Source organism: Carcharhinus amblyrhynchos, chromosome 5 (assembly GCF_965287045.1).
Source record: "Carcharhinus amblyrhynchos chromosome 5, sCarAmb.v2.hapA, whole genome shotgun sequence".
Lineage (NCBI taxonomy): Eukaryota > Metazoa > Chordata > Chondrichthyes > Carcharhiniformes > Carcharhinidae > Carcharhinus > Carcharhinus amblyrhynchos.
This window is the reverse complement of record NC_137328.1, coordinates 43,277,827-43,300,316: the sequence shown is the minus strand read 5'-3', so window position 1 is coordinate 43,300,316 and position 22,490 is coordinate 43,277,827. Positions and strand designations below refer to the sequence as shown.

Sequence of the window (22,490 nt, the reverse complement as noted above, 5' to 3'; positions counted from 1 at the left end):
TTCCAGACCTGGCAAAATTTTAGTAATTCTGCACTCTCTCCAGACCAATTATCTTTCCTATGCTTTGACAAAAGGGTTATCTGGACTTGAAACATCAGCTCTTTTCTATTCTTAATGATGCTGCTAGATCTGCTGAGGTTTTCCAGCATTTTCTCTTTTGGTTTCAGATTTCAGCATCTGCAGTAATTTGCTTTTATCTCTTTCCTGTAGTGCGGTGACCTGAACTGCGCACAATTCTCCAGTTGTGGCCTCCCCAGTCCCTTTTACAGTTTCATCATTATATCATTACTTTTGTATGCTATTACCTCTGCCAATGAAGGACAGCATTCCACATCCCTGATTTATCTTATCTATCTGTAATGCTGCCTTTAGGGACCTGCGCACTTGCACATCAAGATCTCTCACTTCATCGATCTCTCTCTCCATTTTCCCTTTTATTGTTTACTCCCTTTCACTGTTTGACCTTCCTAACTGCATTACTTTATACTCGTCAGTGTTGGACTCCAATCTGCCATTTTCCTGCCCATTCCACCTACCCATCTATATCATATTGGGACTTACAGCTGTCCTCTATATTATCCACTACACGGCCAATGCTGCACATTTCCCATCATGCCTAAAGTTCACGTCTAAATCATTAATGTATAAAACAAACATCAGGGGTCCCAACACTGAGGCCTGTGGAACACCACTTGAAACAGTTTTCCATTTGCAAGGGCAGCCATCTACCATTACCCTCTGTTTCCTGTGAAGTCAACTTTGGATCCAATTCACTGCATTACCCTGCATCCCATGGGTTTTTACTTTGACAAGTCTGTGATGTGGGACCTTGTCAAATGTCTTATTAAAATCCACGTAGACAACATCCACTACCCTCATCAATCTTTCTTGTCACTTCTTCAAAGAATTCAATCAAGATTGTGAGGCATGACTTTCCTTTAGCAAAGCCTGACCATCCCTGACTAGTCCATGCCTTTCCAAGTGACAGCTTATCCGATCTGCCTGGATTGATTCTACCAATTTGTCCACCACTGAAGTAAAGCTAATCAGCCTATAATTGTTTGACATTTCCTTCACACCTTTTTTAAACAATGGAACCACATTTGCATTCCTTCAGTCTTTCCACATCTCACCTGTGTTTAGTGAAGATTGGGAAATAATCCTCAGAGCATCCGTTATTTCCTCCCTTCAACATTGTAGCAAACAATCCGTCTGGCCCTGGTGACTTATCCACTTTCAAGGATTCCAGCTCCTCCAACACTCCTTTCCTTGTTATGATTATTGTATCTAATATTTTACACTGCTCCTCTTGGATTACTATATCCGCATCATCCCTTTCCTTTGTGAATAATCATTTAAAACTCTTCCCATATTATCTCCCTTTTCAGACCAGTTCCCCTCTTCATCTCTGATAGGTCCCACTTTTTCCTTAACTATCCTTTGGTTTCCTTATTTCTTTCTTTACTTGATCCCTGTATTTTCTCTACTCCTCTATGCTATCTGCGATAGAGCTTTTGGTGACTCCCATGAGCTTTCTTTTTCTGTTTAATCTTTCCCTGTAGTTTTCTATACAGTCATGGGGGTCTCGATTGAACAGTACCATTCTTATTTATGAAGGGTACATGTCTGCTTTGTACCCTATGTCATCAAAAATGTAAGTTCTTATAACTGTTCACACTTCTGCTTGCTTCCATATATTTTTTAAAATTCTTGTGACACTTGGAATATTTAATAATAACCCAAGTCGCTCCTGAAGTAATAACTGTGTACATTACTACTAATGGAATCACTTTGGGTGGGATTTTCCCATCGGTGCTTTAAGAATGATGGCAGGTGGGAAAACTGGCCTCTCCTGCTAGTTGCAAAGATTGGTTTTTACGCTGTATTGTGCGCTGCCCACCATGTTAATAATGTGATCATGGGTAACACACCGCATCCGGTGTGGGCAGCCTCTGATGTACCTGTCTCGCTGTGAGTTTACCAGTCCCCCCGTGAGTTTACCAGTCCCCCCACTCCAGGCGCCATATTTAGAGAGCTGCTGTGCACAGAATCCCACCACATGCACTGCTCCACTGGAAACATAGCCCTGAAAGGCAAGAAGATGGCAGCCCTGAGGTTTAGTGGCCCCTCCCTGGGCCACCTATTGGACACCATGGAGGGCCAACACAGTGTCTTCCACTCCCATTTTGGCTGCAGGAGCTTCACCAACATTACCAGTCTGGCTCGGCAGGAGGTGGCAGATGCATCTAGTGCCAATGCTCCACAGAAGAAGTCGTCCATCCAGTACAGAAAGTGAATTTTGTTTTACTCATTCATGGGACATGGGCATTGGACTGGCCAGTATTTATTGCCCATCCCTGGTTGCCCTTGACTAGGCCATTTCAGAGGGCAGTTGAGAGTCAACCGCATTGCTGTGGCTCTGGAATCACATGTAGGCCAGACCAGGTAAGGACAACAGATTTCCTTCTTAAAAGGGTTTTAGTGAACCAGATGGGCTTTTCTGACAATATTTTAATGGTCATCAGTAGAACATAGAACATAGAAACGCTACAGCACAAACAGGCCCTTCGGCCCACAAGTTGCGCCGATCATATCCCTACCTACTAGGCTTACCTATAACCCTTAATCCTATTAAGTCCCATGTACTCAGTAGATTCTCAATTCCTGATTTTTTTTATTATTGAATTCAAATTCCACCATCTCCTGTGGCTGGATTTGAACGCAGGTCCCCAGAATATTAGCTGAATTTCTAGGTTAACGGTCTAGGATAATATCACAAGACCATGGCTTCCCATAACGGATGAATGGCCTCATCCATTCCACCAGTCTAAGTCAACGAGTTCATCAATTTCAACTCCCATACTTACAAGCCATTCACAAGATGAAATTCCACAGGGATTTCACATACTGCCACCTCAAGGGACACCACCACTTACTCACTCACATGTATCTACACACCTCCATCTGCTTGGAGCTCATGTTTTCATCTTGTTCATGGCTCTACTCAACACCGCTCACACAAGGCAGGCATCTTTATTCCCCTGCTCACAATCTCTCCATGTCTTTATGCAGGACACGCACACACAAAATTGGAGGGAGAGATCCCAGACCAGGAGTAGTGTGTCTTTCATTAAGTGTGTCTTTCACAAAGTGTATCTTTCATTAAGGGCCTCACAGGGCATGATAACAGAGCCATCAAGCTGGAAGAACAGAATGTAAAGCATTCCTCCATTGACGGAGAGGCCAATGACAATCAACCAAGTGGGAATCCTGCATCAGCTCAATCCTCAGGCAATCTCTCTATGGGTTAATTAAATATGTATCAAAGTACTTGGCTTGCACTAAACATTTCTACTTTCTTCCAGAGGCACCTCTGCGAAGTATACAATGCCCTCAACCAGCCGGGCTCTCAGCTTGAGCCTAGAAGACACCACAGATGAGGAAGCTGAGTACGGCACCCCCGTAGACTCATCCAGCACTCATCCACACCCTTGACCAGCACAGAGACACACACATCAGCGGGACCTAGAATCAGGGCAGTCTCTGGGTCATGATCTGCTGAGCACAGTGTATAGTCGGGTCCACAGTAGGTGGAGGCAGGGACATCCTGGGTAGCTGGCACTCAGAAGAGAGCTTGAGGCTGTCTCTTCAGCTTTACTGAAAGGTAAAGGTTTGGTGTACAAGTAAAGATGTTGGATCGCATTGAGGAGGTTCATATGTACTGGAATTCTATGTTCTCACTGTTATCCAGCAAGGTTTTCATTCAAGGAGCAGAAAATATCCTGATTAATGGTCAAATTACAAGCAATGGAATAATGTGTTTGGAAATTGATATTTGGAGCAGGATCTGCAATCGTGAGAAAGTCTGAAGTGGAGTAAGTGTGGATGATTAGAACACAAAGTGGGGAGTTAGCGAGAAGCTGGGTTGATATTTCTTATGGGGCAATTTTTAGAATGGATCTGCAGCAAAAACAACGCGGCCTGTAACAGTGGACAAGTCCTGATCTAGAGTTTGGAATGAAGGCCTTGCAGTAGTGGAAGTGGGAATGGTGGACCAAACAGCAAGAGCTGGGGCAGTGCTGGTTTTTGGGTGAGTGCAAAGGAGGAAGGGTGGAAGAAGGAATACAGAGAGTTCTACAGGAGAGCTGGGGAAAACGTAAACAGAATTATGTGCCAAGACAAGGCTCAGATGCAATGGTGGGCACTTGCGGCCCAGGGGACACATGCAGGCCATCTGGGTTCAGAGTGTGGCCCACAAGACATTTTCTTGACCATTGGCCATGCACAAGGGTTGTCACATTCCACGGATTTTTTCCTATCACTATGACTGAAGTGAGATGCATGCTGATTGCATACAACATTGACCGTGAGAGCCGTGATCTCCCTCTGTGTCCAAAATGTAAATATTTCTTTTGTCTTTACCTTTGAAATTGATGATAGTTCTATCAATATATAAATGATTAAGCATATTCGATAATTTGTTATGAAATATTCAGCATGTATTAAATGCATTTAATCTTATTCATGGGATCATGGTTAGTGAACAAGGCCAATTTCAGTCTCGTGGCCCAATGAAGTGAAGGAGCTCAACTCATGTAGCCAATTCACTAGCCTAGCTTGCCTATCACAGTTCAAAGGTGTGGGACACAAAATTCATTGGGTGGAGAAGGTACAGAAACTCAATAACTAAAGATTTGAAATGCCCTGAACTGACTTAATTCATGGCAAAAGGTGAAAAACGGGTGGGTTTGAATGAGATATCTTGTGCCATCAGTCAGGGAGGAATAAAAGAATGGTAGGTACAACATGAGAGATTTATTAACTTCTACTGAACAGCTGCTACATATACATACGTTAGACGAGCCCAGGGTTTAAGGGTGGCACAGTGATTAGCACTGCTGCCTCACAATGCTGGGGACCTAGGTTTGATCCCTGGCTTGGGTTACTGTTTGCGTGAAATTTGTACGTTCTCCCCGTGTCTGTGTGGGTTTCCACTGGGTGCTCCGGTTTCCTCCCACAGTCCAAAGATGTGCAAGTTAGATGGATTGGCCATACTAAATTGCCCCTTAGTGTCAGGGGGACTAGCCAGGGTAAATGCATGGGGCTACAGAAGTAGGGCCTGGGTGGGATTGTGGTTAATGCAGACTTGATGGGCCGAATGGCCTCTTTCTGCACTGTAGGATTCTATGATTCTGTACAGTGGTGGAGGATTGCCAAGCATATACAAGAAATAGGTTTCATGAGTTGTTGCTATAGCACTGAAATAAATTGGAAAATAAAACACCTTCCAAATGATTTTATTCACCAAGTCAAATTATAATTACAACGTTTAAAGGTTTTTCCTCAACTAGCACCGAAAATGGTGAGTAGTAAACGCTTGCTTCAAGATAGTTCAAAACGAAAAGAAAATGTGCTGACAGCAACAGCAAAAACTGTTTTCATTCTATTTTTGTGTTAAGTCCAGCAACACAACAACAGGGAAGAGTGAAGAAAAAAATCTCTAATTCTCGGTCTTTGGCAAGATTTACTTTAGAAATACTGAAATGTTGCTGCAATCTTCAGAATAACGGCACGTAAATGCGAGATAAGGCCTAAAAGTCCATGAGTAATGCCTTTAGAAAGACATTATGATCATTTGAAAGCCTTTTATTCTTATGAAGAAAACATAGCTGAAAAACACAAGTAGTTTATGGAGTACATAGGACAGTTAATCTTGGACTGATTTCATGACTGCTTGCTATTTAAGCGCTAACACTTGGAGATTCACATAGGCTTCCAAGACATCCAGTGTTCAGCAGGGAAACTGTTTACTGCTCTTTGTTGAAAAGGCATGTTGGCTATGGAACGTTCTCGCCTGGTACGGCCAATTTAAACTAAACTGACAAGTTTAAGACTGCACATTGAGATAGATAAATGTCACTATTGTTTGGTACCAGATTGAGCTGAAAGTTCAGTGACCATGGCTACAGCTCTTTAAATCATTCGAAACAAGCTGGAACAGCAAGGTAGTGAACTGCAGGAGATGGTGACTGTTAGAACTGGCTTCCCACAGCCACCTGATATTATGAAATAAACCAAAACTGATGAAGCAGCACCATTGTGCACTTTCTAATGCATTGAGATGAGACAACGAAGGATAATTAAAATTTTTGCCCATGCCTGGGTGGTGAAGTTCAACTTGAAACTAATAAACTGCTGAAAGTCATCCATCTTTCTCAGCTGAAAATGGTTAGATCTGCTGTGCGCAGGAATGGGAGTTTTGAACTTATTTATGGCCATAGTTTTCATGAGGCGACTAAAATGCAACGACTGCTTATAAAATAAAGACATACATAAAGGGTTTACCATTGTATCAGAAAGCACATCCCAAGTTATCCAGGCCAGAATACATAAGCAGCAACTTCAGCATCATTATGTTCTTATGTTCTTATTCAGGTAGTATAAAATCTCTTGTGTTTTTAAACTCACTTAAATTCTGTGCATCATGTGAAATTGAGTTCCCCAATGCCTCTGCGCTGATGTGATCTAATCTGCAGCTCTTCCAGCTTTGCATGTTGTGGCCTGAGTAGTACCCACACTGAGAAGGGTGCTACTGTGGACAAGACATGCTCTTGCCATAGAATTTCACAGTGGGCAGATCTGAATGCCAAGCAGCTGTTGCAGCTGATTGGACACATGTTCCGGAAACCACACAAGTCCATTGAATGCCAGTTCTATTCACGCACAGCTCCAGTCCCAACTAAGAACTAATGATTCAACTTTCAGGTGAGATGTTTGTGACTCAGTGCGTCTCTGGCGGAGTTTCTGCGAGTATTATGTTTGTATAAGTGTTGCGCCTTACCGAATTTAGCGGCAAACCCTACTGCATCCATACGGGGGCAGAGACATTTTGTCACCCGTCCCGAATAAAAATTGCAACAATTATGGGGGCTGTAGTTGCAGTACCTCTGATAAATGGAGCAAGGTGACAGGTGAGAGAGCACAGTAAGAAGTCTCACAACACCAGGTTCAAGTCCAACAGGTTTATTTGGTAGCATGAACTTTCGGAGCGCTGCTCCTTCATCAGGTGATTAATATTTGCTTGCCTGTAGAAGCTGTCCTGTTCATCCTCTCCTTGAGAGCGCTCACCTCACTCCAGTCCCTCAGATCCCACAACAAGGCCTCCAAATCTTATCTCCATTTCTGTGGTCATCGCAGCCTCAAAATTCCAACTGCTAAGTCCAAGTTTCTAATCCATGTCATGTTTCTTTGATTTGATAGCCTTCCTTTGGCAGAATGGATATGTATTCCGGCCTACTCTCCCTGATAGATCAAGGCACCTGGAGGTGGGACACTAACGCCATGGATAACTTAAAGAGATTCAGCAAAATTTGCCCCAACTGCCAACAGGCTCTTGATTGGCAAAAGGGTCCACCAGACGAAGATTTGAAAATTCCACCACTATTTCAGCTGAGGCCTTTATAAATGTTTATGATGAAGTCCTTATTTTTGTACGTGATGTTAACAACCCCCAGAATGGGTGTGAATGATTCAGGGTGTGGTGGAGTGGATATGAAAAATTAAAAATTGTGTCTGTGTTACTATCTTTCTGTCTCAGAGAGATTGGACACTTCTTCATTATTTTGTGGCTTGTCTCATGGCCATCATCTAAACTGGGAAGGCTTCCCTCTGCTCGTGTGTAACTCTGGTCTGCCTCAGGTAGGTTAATTCTAAACTACTTTATTAATGCTATGTACAGGACTGGCTACTGAGTCAGTATATCTTTCTTGGGTACAGACAGAGATTCAAGCACATGATTGCTGATGTTACATCAGCATAAACATGACTATCTCATTAGCATTACTATTAATTCATTATGCTACAATTATTATTTTAACTTCTGCTTAGATCCGGATGGGTTTTACAGGATTTGGGAAGCCCAGCGGCTAAAAGGAAACACAGGGTTGAATTAAATCCAGTCCCGCTCAAACAGGAATGGAAGCAAGGTCAAGAAAAAAAAGTGGCTACCAAGACAGGCTGCTGGAATTCCCACCTCCATTTTCACCCCTTTCTCATTTTCTCAAGGGCAGGGATGGGCATAGGCCCCACAAAGGCACTATTCCTGTTACGAGCTAACTCACATCATTGTGTGTTCACTGACAGCCTGTTCCCCGTAAGTTTTTAAAACTTTAAAATCAAACCAGCTGCATAGACACAAGAATCATATGAGGCAGGAAGAGTTTTAAAATGATTTTGCTTCCTAGAATTTATCATAGTCAGGAACTAATTCTCCCTGTGTTGCACTTTGCCTTTGATAACTGATTGATTTTATTCTCCCTACATGTAGTTCTCAAAGAAATAAGTGGCTGAAGTTTGTGACTCTACAATCAATATTGCATTCAAACGTAGGATAGAATCATAGAATCCCTGCAGTGCAGAAAGAGGCCATTCAGCCCATTGAGTCTGCATCAACCATAATCCCATCCAGGCCCTATTCCCGTAACTCCTTATATTTACCCTGCTAAGCCCCCGAATACTAACAGGCAATTTAGTATGGCCAATCTACTTAACTCCCACATTTTTGGATTATGGGAGGAAACCAAAGCACCTGGAGGAAACCCATGCAGACACAAGGAGAATGTGCAAACTCCACACAGACAGAGACTCGAGTCCGGAATTGAACCCAGGTCCCTGGTGCTGTGAGGCAGCAGTGCAAACCATTATGCCATCCCTAAATATCTTACATTTAGAATGGATAGCTCATCTTTTCAATCTGAAAGTACTGTGACTTTGCCTCAAATTGGGATGCAGCTGACCTCATATCCAAATTTAAACTGTTTGAACAACGTACAGAACTATGGTTTTGTGATTCAGGTGTATCTGACAGAGACCAGCAAACCATAAAAATTCACCTACCGATTGCTCTACACAGGCTGAATATGTCAGGATTAACAGCAAAAGAGCTAAAGGATCCACAAAAGACATGGACTATGTTGGAAGACTGGTTCAGAATCAGGTTAAACTTCTGTATTTGTTGACTAAAAGTCATTTTGACAACAGCCTACAGAATCCCTCGACTGCTTTGACAGCTGATGTAGAGAAGAATATGTACTATGATTTTTCAAATGCAGAGCTAGTAGACAGAATTGTTGAGTTTGTGATCACATCCATTCCCATAAAAGCACTCCAGAGGGATCTACCTGACAAGTCCAAAATGTATAGCATTGATGAACTATTAATGGGCGTATATAAGTATAAAGTGTTCCCTGCAGGTCAGTGAATGCAATCCCAGTTGCTGAGGCACTTACTTAAGTATTTAAAATGAGCAAGCCATGTGGCCTTCTGCATGTACCAAGGAAATGCTCAGTTTTCCATCAACAATATAAGGCATGTGGCAGGAAGGACCTCTGGCAGTGACAATGCACTAGAGTAAAGGTTGAAGTAGCCACAAAAACCCGTGCACTGATTCAAACAGACCATATACAATAGGAATTTTCAAGCAGTAAAAATAGCCATTCGATATTCCGTCAGGAATAGATACATGAAGTGATCAACAAACCACAAAAATGACAATAATGTGCACAATGAAACAAGAGTGGTGAGCACAGGTTTCACACTGTCAATCTCATTGAAAACACCATCCAAAATGTTTGCCAAGATTCAAATGATCTGCCTTCAGGAAGTGTGCAACTACTCATTATTGGCCAACATTGACATAGGGGTAAATGCCAAAATACTACCCCTGCAAACTCAGAAAGCCATGTACCCACAGCTTTGGAAGGCCATGGCAAAACCTAGTGCTGTGTAACTATCAGCGTACAATGGTTCACTAATGCCATATCCTTCTGGGTAGAACATGGAGACTAAACGTCCGGCGATCGCAAGTCTACCAGCATGCCTTGAACTCGCACTCGTGACAATCCACAGAATTAGTCAAATAGCAGATAACTTCAGGAACTATTCCTATCACCTCAGTTCACCTTGCCTAACATTAACACTTCCAGAATGTTTTAACAATATTGACAGTCTAATGTAAATTGCTATACTATCTTTGCAGGAGAATGCAAGTCTGTCCATTGATCTGGTACATTTTGTGCATCACAAATGCCAACAGCAATAAGAAGAAATGATGAACGGTCCCACACTACAGAAACTGTGGAAAATCATCATTGAAGAATGGGTTGATTCAATCCAACATATCTACGAATACGCAACACCACTTTGGCCTGACTGGGGCATGCTAGGCATCTCCCAGGGAGTCACTTTTAAAGGTGGTCAGATCAGTATACCAGAGTCTTTGCAACCTGACATTCTTGAACAACTTCATCACTTACACGTGGGCATAGATTGGATGAGAAGATTTACAAGGGAGTCAGCCTACTGGCCAGGTTTTAACAATGATGGTCTAGCCAGCGACACCCACATTCCAGACATAAATAAAACAAAAATTGCAGTTATCATCAAGAAGTGCGAGACGTGTCAGAAGTGAATGCCAAGTCAGTACAAAGGACAACTTATTCCACATGAAGTTCCTGCCTATCCTGGGTTCAAAATGTCATCCAGCCTCTTCCATGTCCATGACATTGACTCCATCATTATCGTTGACTACTTACCAAGTATCCCATTATTCAACAATTGCACAATATGTCAAGCACAATTGCCACATGCACTCTCAGTGCTATTTTCAGTTTATGTGGTGTTAGAGAGACCATGATGGATAACAGTTTGTAGTTTAATGGTAAGGCATTTCAGAATGTGTGTCAGAAGTGGAAAATTGATCACATACATCTTCTCCTCATGATTCACATGGTAGCATCCTTAGTTTTCAAATGTGGACAGACCAAGCAAAATCTACACATTGCAATGTTACATCTGACAGTGACATCTTTAAATGCATCTATTCCATCACCATCAAAGTTATGTTCGGCAGACCAGCACGTACCAATGTATCTACTCCTATCCATTCTACTCTCTCAGAAACTAGAGATCAACTTTTAAAAACCACACATGACAGCCAACTCACATGCTAAAAATGTGGGTATAGAATTAACAAGTTTACATTTAGCACAAAAGTTCGCATCCAGGGTCCCACATACGGTACATGGAGATCAACTGAGGTGACATGGCTTTGTTCAGAACCCAGGTTCTATGGAGTCTTTACACACAAAGGTGCAATGTGAGCTGTAAACGAGGACAAATCAGATCTACTTCAGTTCCTCAGTCACCATACAGTCCTATTGCATCTCGGACTCAATCCCAAATGAAACCCAAGAACAACATTCCAAGAATGACAATCCACCAGGTCACTATGAGCATGAATGACACCTCCAGACAAGTTTACCTTTACAAGATCTGGGTGTATCAGCAGATGACCTCTATGTTTTAGAAATGCATCAATTCATCAGTTCTGTGCACTCATGTAATGGTAACTAGACATGAACATGTACTGTGCGTAGACATACTTCTTTGGAAGAGGAAAATTATTAAGAAGGGGGATTTTGTATTCTGCCTTTAAGAGATAGCAGCATGAGATCATTAGAAGGGAAGTGTGTCATGTGATCCAGCCAGTGTGTCACTTTAAGCAGGAACAGGAAACACATATAGCCCTGCAGTTCTGATGTCCCCATGCTTTCTGTTCACGAATGTGTGTTAACATGTGCCTAGAATTAATAAATGGACCTAGGTGGTCTTTGCACAATCCCTTATGAACGATTCTTGCCTTTTTATCACACTACATACACAACACCATCTATGCCTCCCATTAAAACCCTATTCTTTGCTCTCTCTCCCTCTCACTTAATTAGTCCTGACATGCTTCTCCTATGCTCCTTCTGAACTTGTTAAGCTCTTGGCACCCTCTTAATATTTTCACTCCTCTTTACCACCCTGCCCACCTCCGAATGCCACTCTCAGCTTCTTCCCTTTTCATCCAAAGCTTAGCTTCAAACTTGTACCCCTTTCTTCTCTCCTTGCCATCCATGTTTTTTCCATTCAGTTCACCATTGCCATTGCCATCTCATTGCTTTCCTCACCACGTCCCTTCAATGAATGGTTCCTCTTTCATTTCATTACCAAATAAAATTTCTCCCCTGTTATGTTGGGGCATAGCCCCTTTAAGGGAACGGGTAATGTAATTTTGGGTGTGGGGTGAGCTGTTGGAAACCGCCCTGTGTCGGCAGTCAACATTTGGAGGGTGGAGCGAGTAGATATAATAAAGAGTTGTGTTCCCTGATGCTTGACTGTGGAGGCCTCAGTACAATGTATTCAACATCCAGCCTCTCCTCTTCAATGTTATCAATTTCCATTTAATTTCTATCTTCCCTCTCTTTATTCAGCTCTTATGTTCTCTCCACTTTCTATTCCATCACCTTCACTTATTTCTGCTACTTCCTTCAGTGCCGTTTCTAATGCTGTTGATCATAATGTAAGTGATGCTCGCCACTGCATATCGCAGGTGGCAAATCTTTTCCTTGCCTGAAGATTTGTCTACGCTGCATCAGACAAGAATCATTTGCATTAGCCACAGGGCAGTCAAAAATAATGGCACTGAGGAACATTTGTACTGATTTCTCTCCACAATCATTGACACGGTGACTGCCCACAACACCTCCCCGCCCAGCGCCAATCCTCCTGCATTGTGTGGAGGGTTTGTGTGGGAAACCAAACTGCTTTAAAGGATCAGGGCAAGAAGAAAAGGATTTCCTTTGTGGCAAAACTATGAAGGATTTTCATACTTTAAATGGGAAAAAGTACTGCGAAGGATCAAATTAATGAGTGGTTATATAAATATTAGTTGTTGATTTGTGTTACAAGAAGGGCAGGTGTTATATCAGAGAATAGAGTGAAGTCAGCCACCATTTCAGGCATGTGGAAGAAAGGCCAGTTCATGAGCAGTAACAGGAAAGCTGTGTGCTGCATTGGTGACAGGTCTGTGGTAAAGTGGAACTTGCAATGTGGACCATGCTAGCACTCGTCACCAGGCCAGTTACCAGGGGTGAGGGTAATTAGCAAGATTTGAACGGGTACAAGTGTTGTTGACATCCTGGCTGCAACCTCCACCTCGGACGGATAAGGGGGATTGCTACTGCATTCAGCTGCTCTGTACTGAGACTTTGCATGAAGATCGTCCTTTTGAAGCTCATATTTAAACTGCCCCTAAAATCGCAAAGCAAAAACCCTTTGTAGTAAATTGTCCTTTCCACATCTGCAGGGCTGCTGCCTGCCCGCTAGCCCATATCAATGATGGACACCAGGAATGTATTAGCATTCTTGCAGCGAGTGTTGCTGTTGCAAATTGTGGGAAATATGTCAGGTGACATATTTCCAATGTCCAAAAATGTGCGGGTTAGGTTGATTGGCCATGCTAAAATTGCCCCGTAGTGTCGTGAGATGCATAGATTAGAGGGATTAGCGGGTAAAATATGTAAGGATATGGGGATAGGGCCTGGATGGAATTGTGGTCAGTGCAAACTCAATGGGCCGAAGGGCCTCTTTCTGCACTTTAGAGTTCTATGATTCTCTGACATCATCCCATCATTTACATCTTACTGTAATACATGTGCTTGGATATCCAGGAAATGATAGTGCTAAACCAGAAGGAGGCCACCTGCTCTGATCCATCCCTGAAGAGGATATGAGATAAATAGGAATGTTATGCAGTGAAACATCTGCCTTAAGGTTTCGGAACGGTCCTTTCATCAGTATCATTCTCAACTGCCTCATTAATACCATTAAAATGACATAAATGATGTGGAAAGTCCTGCTCTGAGTCTCAGCAATGTGTCTGCCCCAGCATGAAGGAGGGACTGGTGTGCTCTGCCAACTTTGATGGCATGGTTTATTGTACATGAAGGAGAAGTTGAGGCAATCTTAGCTATGAACAAAGGGCACTGTGCAATAATATTTGAAACTATAACAGGCCCAAAATGATTGTTGTCACATCTGTGGATTAATATTTTTAATTCATTAATAGTTAAGGGTGGCACAGTGGTTAGCACTAGTGCCTTACAGTGCCAGGGTTCAATTCCAGCCTTGGGTGACTGTCTGTGTGGAGTTTGCATGTTCTCTCTGTGTCTGCATGGGTTTTCTCCAGGTGCTCCAATTTCCATCTAAAGATGTGCAGGTTGGCCATGCTAAATTGATGCAGGAGATTAGCAGGGTAAGTTTGTGGGGTTACGGGTATAAAGGCCTGAGTGGGATTGTTATAGGTACAGGCTTGATGGACTGAATAGCCTGCTTCTACAGTGTAGGAATTCTATGATTCTCTGATGTGATATTTCTGTGTTGTTATTTTAATGGTGTTATTAATCTGCTTGGGTCAAAACCTGAAGGCAGAGGAATGTCATACAAATGTGTTATGCATTTATTCACTAATACCAGTAACAGCAATTTCTCGAATCACGTATTTTGGCTTTCACTGAGAGATTTATGTGGGTTCGATTTTCCACCTATTGACTATTAATGGGTCAAAATCTGCTACAGCTGTAAGGGTACGAGGCCAATTTTACTTCAACTGACAAGAGCCAAAGCTGCAATTTTTAAAAATATGAGAATCCATAGTCAAGTGCCAAGGCTATTGTAGTGTACACCATCACATTTGATTGGCATGAAAGAGAAGAGGAAGTAACTCAGGAAATTATAACTTGATGATTGCAGGCTTAAATTTTATGTAGCGTGGAGAAGATTGCAATTGCCCTGCAAACAGCATGGAAATTATGTATATTGAAGCCATGTTATATAAAGGAAGTCAATGCAGAATTAAGTTCATCAGCAGAAGGGGATATTATTGACTGATAAAAGTGGAAAATGATTGAAAAGAATGGGGGAATAGAAACGTTGGAAGTCCGAGTTCATGGAGAAAGCTCAAGGGATGAACCACTAATATTACCACAGATCACAGCACAAAGGAGCGGAAGCTAAAAAGTCACGAAAACAACTTTGGTGAAAGGAAATATGATAAATAACACCACAACAGACCACATAATATATGGCAAATGTTGATTTTTCATGCTGATGGTTTGTGTTCTGTGAGCCCAGTATGTGGCCCAGATTTTTGTCACTTTGGAGGGGTTCTCTCGCCACTGTGGCAAACACCTGGAAATGGCTGAAATTTTACCTCCCAATCCTGAACGCAACATTTGCTATCTTTGTGTGGGGAGGACTGGAGTTGGGCCAGGGTTCATGCACACTCCACTTACAGAGGCAGCTGACCATTTAAATCACCAGTTGCTTCCACTGAAGTGGAATTTTGTATGGCCAGGAGCATGAAACACAGAGTGTGTTGTTTGGGCCAGGTAAGAGGATGTTTGAATCTTCTGGATTCATTTGGATAGCCAGGATACTCTTTGGAGTGGTAAGGTACCCCTTTGGATAGGGTCTTGAAATACCACTGAGAGATGTAAGGAATTCTTTGGGGGAGGTAATGGACCTTTTTGGATAGTTAAAATTAAACATGATGATGCACTTTGTATGCGCAAACTCACCGGAATTGTTATGCTTTCAAGATACTATTTAAGGATCGTCCAGCTGTCAAGGAACTGTCCAGGAAGTGTCCAAGGATATTAGGTGAGTTGGCATGGAGGGTGAAAGAGCAAAGGGTTTACATGTTGGCATCTGGGCATGGGTTGAAATAGGGTGTTATGAGGGACAGTGGGGCATGGGTTGGCAAAATAAGTATCAAGCCCTGGGGTTGAGTAAAGGGTCATGGTTGGCATGGAGTATGGGATGTTAAATGGTGAACTTGGGTTGGCTTGGATGAGGCATAGGAACTGTGTGACAGGGGATAAGGATGGGTGAGGGGTAAGAACTGGAGGGCTGTTATAATCTTTCATTTGTACTCACAGACAGGTGCCTTCCCCAGCCTGCCTCAACATCTGGAAGCTTCTGCACTTGTTTCACAGTTGTCCGTCCTCTCTCCTATTTTAGCCTGTTCCCCCACCCAGCCCAACTGAAAATCCAACTTCTGGGAGGACATTTTTTAAAGACGGGGTTTGTAGAGCGAAGCAATCTCCTGACTCTGCTCTCTTGACCTGGGGATGAAAACATTGGCTTGTGGGTCAGTTCTGTGCACAAAAATCTCTTTTGCATTCCTGCTGTCAATCAATGTGATTTCTGTCAATGCAAACCTCAGGGTGGTATGTACAAGAGTTATCTCCCACTGTATGCAGTAACCTGAGTCCCTCTCATTAGCAGCAAAACATGAGAAGGTCAGACAACGAAGGGTGAAGAAATTGACTGCACTGAAGAAGAATAGTCATTGTGATTTACAGCACAAGAACAGGCCATTCACGCCATCGAGTTCCTATCATTAAAAGGAAGTGAAATGGATGGTAATGGCTTGGGAGGTGAATCAAGAAAGTTAAGAGGGTCAGATAGTCGTGAGCAATGGTTTGTGGATGGAACAGCATAGAAGCTGGGACAGACAATCTTGAGGAAAGAAATGAGTGTTTGAGGAACAACTGAGGAAGTGGAGAGAGAGCTAAATAGAATATATACCACAAGACCTGGCCATTTGGCTCAAACCAGCCAACGCCAGCTTTTATGCTTCATTTGAGCCCTTTCCCATCCTTCCTCATTCTCTATCACTGTAACCTCCTATTCTTTCCTCCCTCATATATTTATCTACTTTCCTATTAAATGTACCTGAATGATATGCCACGTGGTAGCAAGTTCCACATTCTTACCATCCTCCAGGCAAATAGATTTCTTTTGAATCACAATCTGAAATAAATACTTTGAGATCTCCTTGAGGACTACAAAAAATGGGGCTGCTCCTCCTGCCCTCAAAAGGGTGCCCCGAGCGTCCCTTACCTTGAGCTCTGCCCTTTCCCTCAATTGTGGCCCTCTTGCCCTCACTATGAAGCCTGATCAATTGACAGCCACAGGCTCTCTGCTGTGGCCTTCTGCGACTGATCCCCTGTTCCCAATGTGGACCAGGTCATGGATATGGCTGAGTTCAGAAGGTTTTCCTGGGAAATTGACGTAAATCTGATCCAGCCACGTTAAGATCAGCTGGATTTCCTGGATTACTCATCTGCTTTTGAGATAGCATGCTCAGTTCTTATTCCCTCTTGAAACAGTGCCTCATGTGTTTGTAAATCAATCAATCTAGCCTTTTCTTTGTATTTCTCAGAAAAAAACTGCACCAAATATTGCAACATTCTGTTTTCAGTTATCATCAGAATTTAAAGGCTGCCATCATTATGTCATTACTGCTTCACTAATACTGAACTTTATTTCTGGCACCAGAAGTTCAACATTCTTAAAAAAATTCAAGGGGGTGACGGATGGGAAAGATCAATGTATTTCCGCGAGTGTTTGCACCGTGCTTGCATCTGCCTGGATTTCCAGCAGCGCCTGTGGACCTGGGATTGAATTCTCCGTGAATAGGCCCCACCCCCTAAAATTTAATGAGATTCACGTTGGTGGCCTCTGCAGTGCACAGAGTGTGGGAGAGTCTTCTCTGAACTCCCGCTGGAAAAAACAGCGTGAATTACTCAAGTTTTCCCGTGAATTCGACACAGAATTTCTTTGAGAGAACCGCCGCCCCCACAAACGCCCAAAGGCACTTGGTGGCATCTTTCTGTCTTGTGAGATGACAGTTTGCACCATAAGCGGCACAATGGTTGACACAGTGGCACAATGTTTGGCACTGCTGGCTCACAGCGCCAGGGATCTGAGTTTGATTCCTGACTTGGGTCACTGTTTGGGCGGAGTGCAGAGTTTGCAAGTTTCTCTCCTCCCCTCGCACCCTTCCCCCCACCAAATTCTCCCTCAGTGAACCCGAACAGGTGCTGAAGTTTGACGGATAGGAGATTTTCACAATAACTTCATTGCGGTGTTAATGTAAGGCTGCTTGTGGCATTAATAAATACATTTAAACTTAGTAATCAACTCTGTGTTAACTCCAGAAGCATAAGTTAAGTAAGTAAAGATACAATGGATTTGTCTTTCCCATGTTCCTTTTCATTAAATCTGCACAGAGATAGCAAAGTCAGTTCTCTCTTGAAAGCTGTCTGATGTTAGAAGCTGCTTCCAAATCCCACTGCAGCTGCCATTTTTGGTCCCTCTCAACGATGAGCTCCTGAAGACAAGGCAGCAACGCCACCTATTACCCACTGAAAATATGCATGGCTGTGGAAAATTCACTGGGTCAGTGCTAACGGCCTCAGGAAGGGAAAATACCTGACTCACCAATCTTCTGTGGATTGCACAGGGGGAGTAAAATCCCAGCTACCTCTTGTTCTGCATTCAAATGAACTGCCCTACTTGAGATTTTAAACAATTCACTTCAAGAAAATGTTGAACTAACCCTTGTTAAGAGCTGCTCAGTTGAACTTTGAAAAATTGGGAATTTTTCTTCATGTTTATTAATCTTGCAAGAATGGGGTGGGGTGGGTGGGGGGGAGTTGTATGCAAATAGATTTACCTTGCAGAGTTGAGTTTTGCCATTCTGACTATTAAAAGAGGACCATGGGAAAGTTTAGGGCAGTAATTTTCAGCTGTGCTTGCCCCAAAACTGGAAAATTCTACACAGAACATACAACATTACAGCACAGTACAGATCCCTCGGCCCTCAATGTTGTGCCAGGCTATGTCCAATCCCAAGATCAAGCTATCCCCTCCCTATAATTCTGGAGTGCTCCATGTGCCTATCCAATAACCATTTGAAAGTTCCTAAAGTGTCTGACCCCGCTATCACAGCAGGCAGTCTATTCCACACCCCAACCACTCTCTGGGTGAAGAATCTACCTTGGACATCCGTCCTATATCTCCCACCATGAACCTTATAGTTATGCCTCCTAGTAACAGCTACATCCACCCGAGGAAATAGTCTCTGCACGGCCACTCTATCAAACCCTCTCATCATCTTATAAACCTCTATTAAATCGCCTCTCCCCCTCCTCCGCTCCAAAGAGAAAAGCCCCAGCTCCCTCAACCTTTCCTCATCAGACCTACCCTCCAAACCAGGCAGCATCCTGGTAAATCTCCTCTGCACTCTCCCCAATACTTCCATATCCTTCTTACAATGAGGTGACCAGAACTGAACACAATATTCCAAATGCGGTCTCACCAACGTCCGGTATAGTTGCAGCATAACGCCATGGCTCTTAAACTCAAACTGTTAATAAACGCTAACATACTATAAGCCTTCTTCATGGCTCAATCCACCTGAGTGGCAACCTTCAGAGATCTGTGGATATGAACTCCACGATCTCTCTGTTCCTCCACATTCCTTAGAACCCTGCTGTTGACCCTGTAATCCACATTCAAGTTTGTCCTACCAAAGTGAATCACCTCACACTTATCAGGGTTAAACTCCATCTGCCACTATTCGGCCCAGCTCTGCATCCTATCAATGTCTCTTTGCAGCCTGCAAGAGCCCTTCTGCTTGAGGTCAATTGACCTTTGCATGGCTCCCCCCAACACCCACCCCTCGCCCTGCTCCCCCCGGCCATTACAATTCCCACAGCAGGTAGGCGAGATGAGAAAACTTCCCCCCTTAAGACTTTGCAATAGGATATTGCAGAACTTTGCATCTATCAACAAGATTTCCAGTGTGGATTTGACTGTGTTTTTGCTCTTAGTATTCCTTCGTTCTTACCTTGGACATGGATGCTGCTGGAGTGTGCTGAAGAGGCGGTGATTGGTGGGTAGGGTTTGAGGTGGGATCCTGAAAACTGCTGGATTTGGGGTGGCTGTGGTGTCCTTCTGTGCATCAGGGGTGGAGGTGCTGTAATTCTCCTGGGGCTGATGTGATGAGGAGAAGGATCTGAGGCTGCAAATCTGCTGGACAAATGGGAAATGACATCAATTTGACATTTTCACTTTACACAATTATCCCTTTCATGTGAGGGGTCCAATGCCCACTTACTTTAACAAGAACCATGGGATGTCTTTAATGCACGTAATTGTGGTGGAAGTCCAAAGATATCAAAAATAGAGCACACAATCTGAAGTATTTCACATTGGGGTTTAGCATCTGGGAAACAATTGCAAGTCATTTTGTACTACAAGAGAATGGTTTCACTTAACAGTACTTTCTGGCATTTAAAATAGTTCATGAATTACTTACTGAGATCCTGGCCTGCTGACATTGGTGACTATAGCCATTATTAAGAGTCCCATTTGCCTAATAAAAAGGGTATGTTGGACAGCTTTCAATCTACATCTGAATTTCTCCATTTATCAGAATTTTCCACTGGAAAACCGTAAACCTACTGCTGCTAAAATGAACAGTCAATAGCATTTGACACCATATGGATGCTGTTTCAAAAATGCTCATAGATTGCTCCCCTCTGTCCCTCAACAGTTAGGAAAAAATTGTGTTTCATATATCAGTATTAAGAATTTTCAGATTCATGTGACTACACAATGTGGTGGGATAGTGAATTGTTTGACTTGCCCCTTAACCATCTTTGCTGTTCTGCTTGTAGAATTGCCAGTTGAATTGGAAGCGACATCGAATGAATTGCAGCCACATTGGAAGCAGATACTTTGATATTTATATCAGATGTGTTCTCTCTTCCCCTATCTGCTGCCAATTCAGAATCCCTGTATTTGTAACATGCTAACAAGTAACCCCATCTCAAAGCCTGAACAATTCTTGCAGTAGATGTGGTAGGATCTGAAAGTATCCTTAAAGTTGCAAATATTTAACAGCTAATTGTAGACTTTAAGCTTTCGTAATTTAGTCTTCCTTATGTTATCATCTCATTCCATCTTCATTTTGACCTTCTTATGCTGTTTCTCAGGATAAGACTATATGACACAGGAGCAGAGTTAGGCCACTTGGTCCATCGAGTCTGCTCCACCATTCAATCATGGCTGGTATTTTTCTCATCTCCATTCTCCTGCCTTTTCTGATCAAGGATAACTTGCTTCCACTCTGGGTTGATGGGTTCCAATAAGTGATATGCAGAACCTGCCACATATAGGGCAAATGGTGCATGAAGCATTGGGCAGGTGGGTTGTTTGGAAGTTTATGTGCTCCCTCTGAGAGATTTTGTCCTGTTTGAATCTGGGAGATGGTATTCCAACTATAATTAAAGTTGCTTGGAACTGAGTTACTGTGTATGAGGAATTGTGCCTCGTGGGATGAGATTGATAAGATCACTATACTTTATTGTGGCTGGGGCAAAGGGAACTTTGCATTGCTTCTGGCCTGCACTGTATCTCATCTGGATGCACTTGACATTGATATACAATCACAACTTAAGCAGCTTTACACTCAAAGTACATTTTATTGGATGATGTGGATGTTTGGGCTTTATGCCTAAAAACTTAAATTCCAATCTATCATCAATTTCATTTTGAAATTTTTTGTTTTTAATTACAAACTTTGCTCACTTTTATTGTTCTGCTCTCAGGCCTCTGACTTTGCACTCCATGTCTGATTTCTAAAGAGTGTTCAAAAGTAACTTATTTCTCATCCTCCTTGTACAGAAATGTTAGTCTTCTATCCAACACCATCTCTGATGGGAAGCTGAGATTGAAAACTCCCCAAGTGGAGAATTGTGGACTCAAAATAAACCATTCTACGGTGCACCAAACCATTAGACTATTGGCACCACAGAGTAGAACAAAGATTTGCATAGTTGGTTTCATTAGTTTAGTCTGTTGGCGTCAAAAGTCTTGGCTGAACTGGGTTTGGGGAAATCACCACATGGTCCCTACAATCTACAAACATTTCTATTGGGGTGCAATTTGGGAAATGTTTTTTTTCACTCAGACAATCTCCCAGAAACCTTTCCTCTGTTATTTAAAGGATTACATCCCCAACTGCTTAAGCAACATTACAGTGAAAGGAGGGCGCAGGTTTGATATTATGGTATTCCCAGACAATGGATGGTTGTTCTGCCCTGGCGCACCCAGATTCAGGGATTTTGAAGCCTTTTTTGATAAGTGAGTGAAGAAACTCTTTAACGTTTGTACACATCCCAGAGGAATGGTGAAATAAATTCTGGAGAGAAGAGTTGACAGGGTAAGTGCTACCAGCTAAACCCAAGAAAACAAACGAGGAAGAAAATGGCAGACTTCAAGAAATTTACCAAATGAATCTATCCATCAAATAACTGGTTAAGTATGTCTGCTACACAGTGTTTCCTCATAATCCGTTACTCCTAAGCTGTTAGCCACAGAAAAACAGCTTTGTAAGAAAACTTTTCTGGACTGCATCGAGCAATTTGAGAGGCATCGGTACCTCAGCTTCTAGTGATATGATCCAAAACACATTGAGATATTCTCTCATGAATCTCAAAGTACTACTACAATGACCACGGGCTTTGATCTACAAAAACTCTATTACAACAAAAACAGAAAATGATGGAAACTCTCAGAGGGGAGAAAATAGAGCCAACGTTTCAAGTCTAGATGACCCTTGTCAGAGCCACAAAGGGTCATCTAGACTCAAAATATTGGCTCTATTCTCTTTGCGCAGATGCTGTCAGACCTACTGAGATTTTCCAGCATTTTCTGCTTTTGTTTGCAATTCCAGCATCCCCAGTATTTTG

The 22,490-nt window shown here is 42.7% G+C and overlaps 1 protein-coding gene across 1 annotated transcript in view; it reads right to left on the bottom strand.

Moving 5' to 3' along the window:
- The window catches only part of LOC145342994 (zinc finger protein GLIS3-like), a 593,605-nt gene that overhangs the window by 71,213 nt on the left and 499,902 nt on the right, over positions 1 to 22,490 (bottom strand). Inside the window, exon 9 of the mRNA XM_080188697.1 lies at positions 19,583 to 19,764. Within this exon, the coding sequence (XP_080044823.1) occupies positions 19,583 to 19,764 (182 nt within the window). The remainder of the gene's footprint in view (positions 1 to 19,582; positions 19,765 to 22,490) is intronic.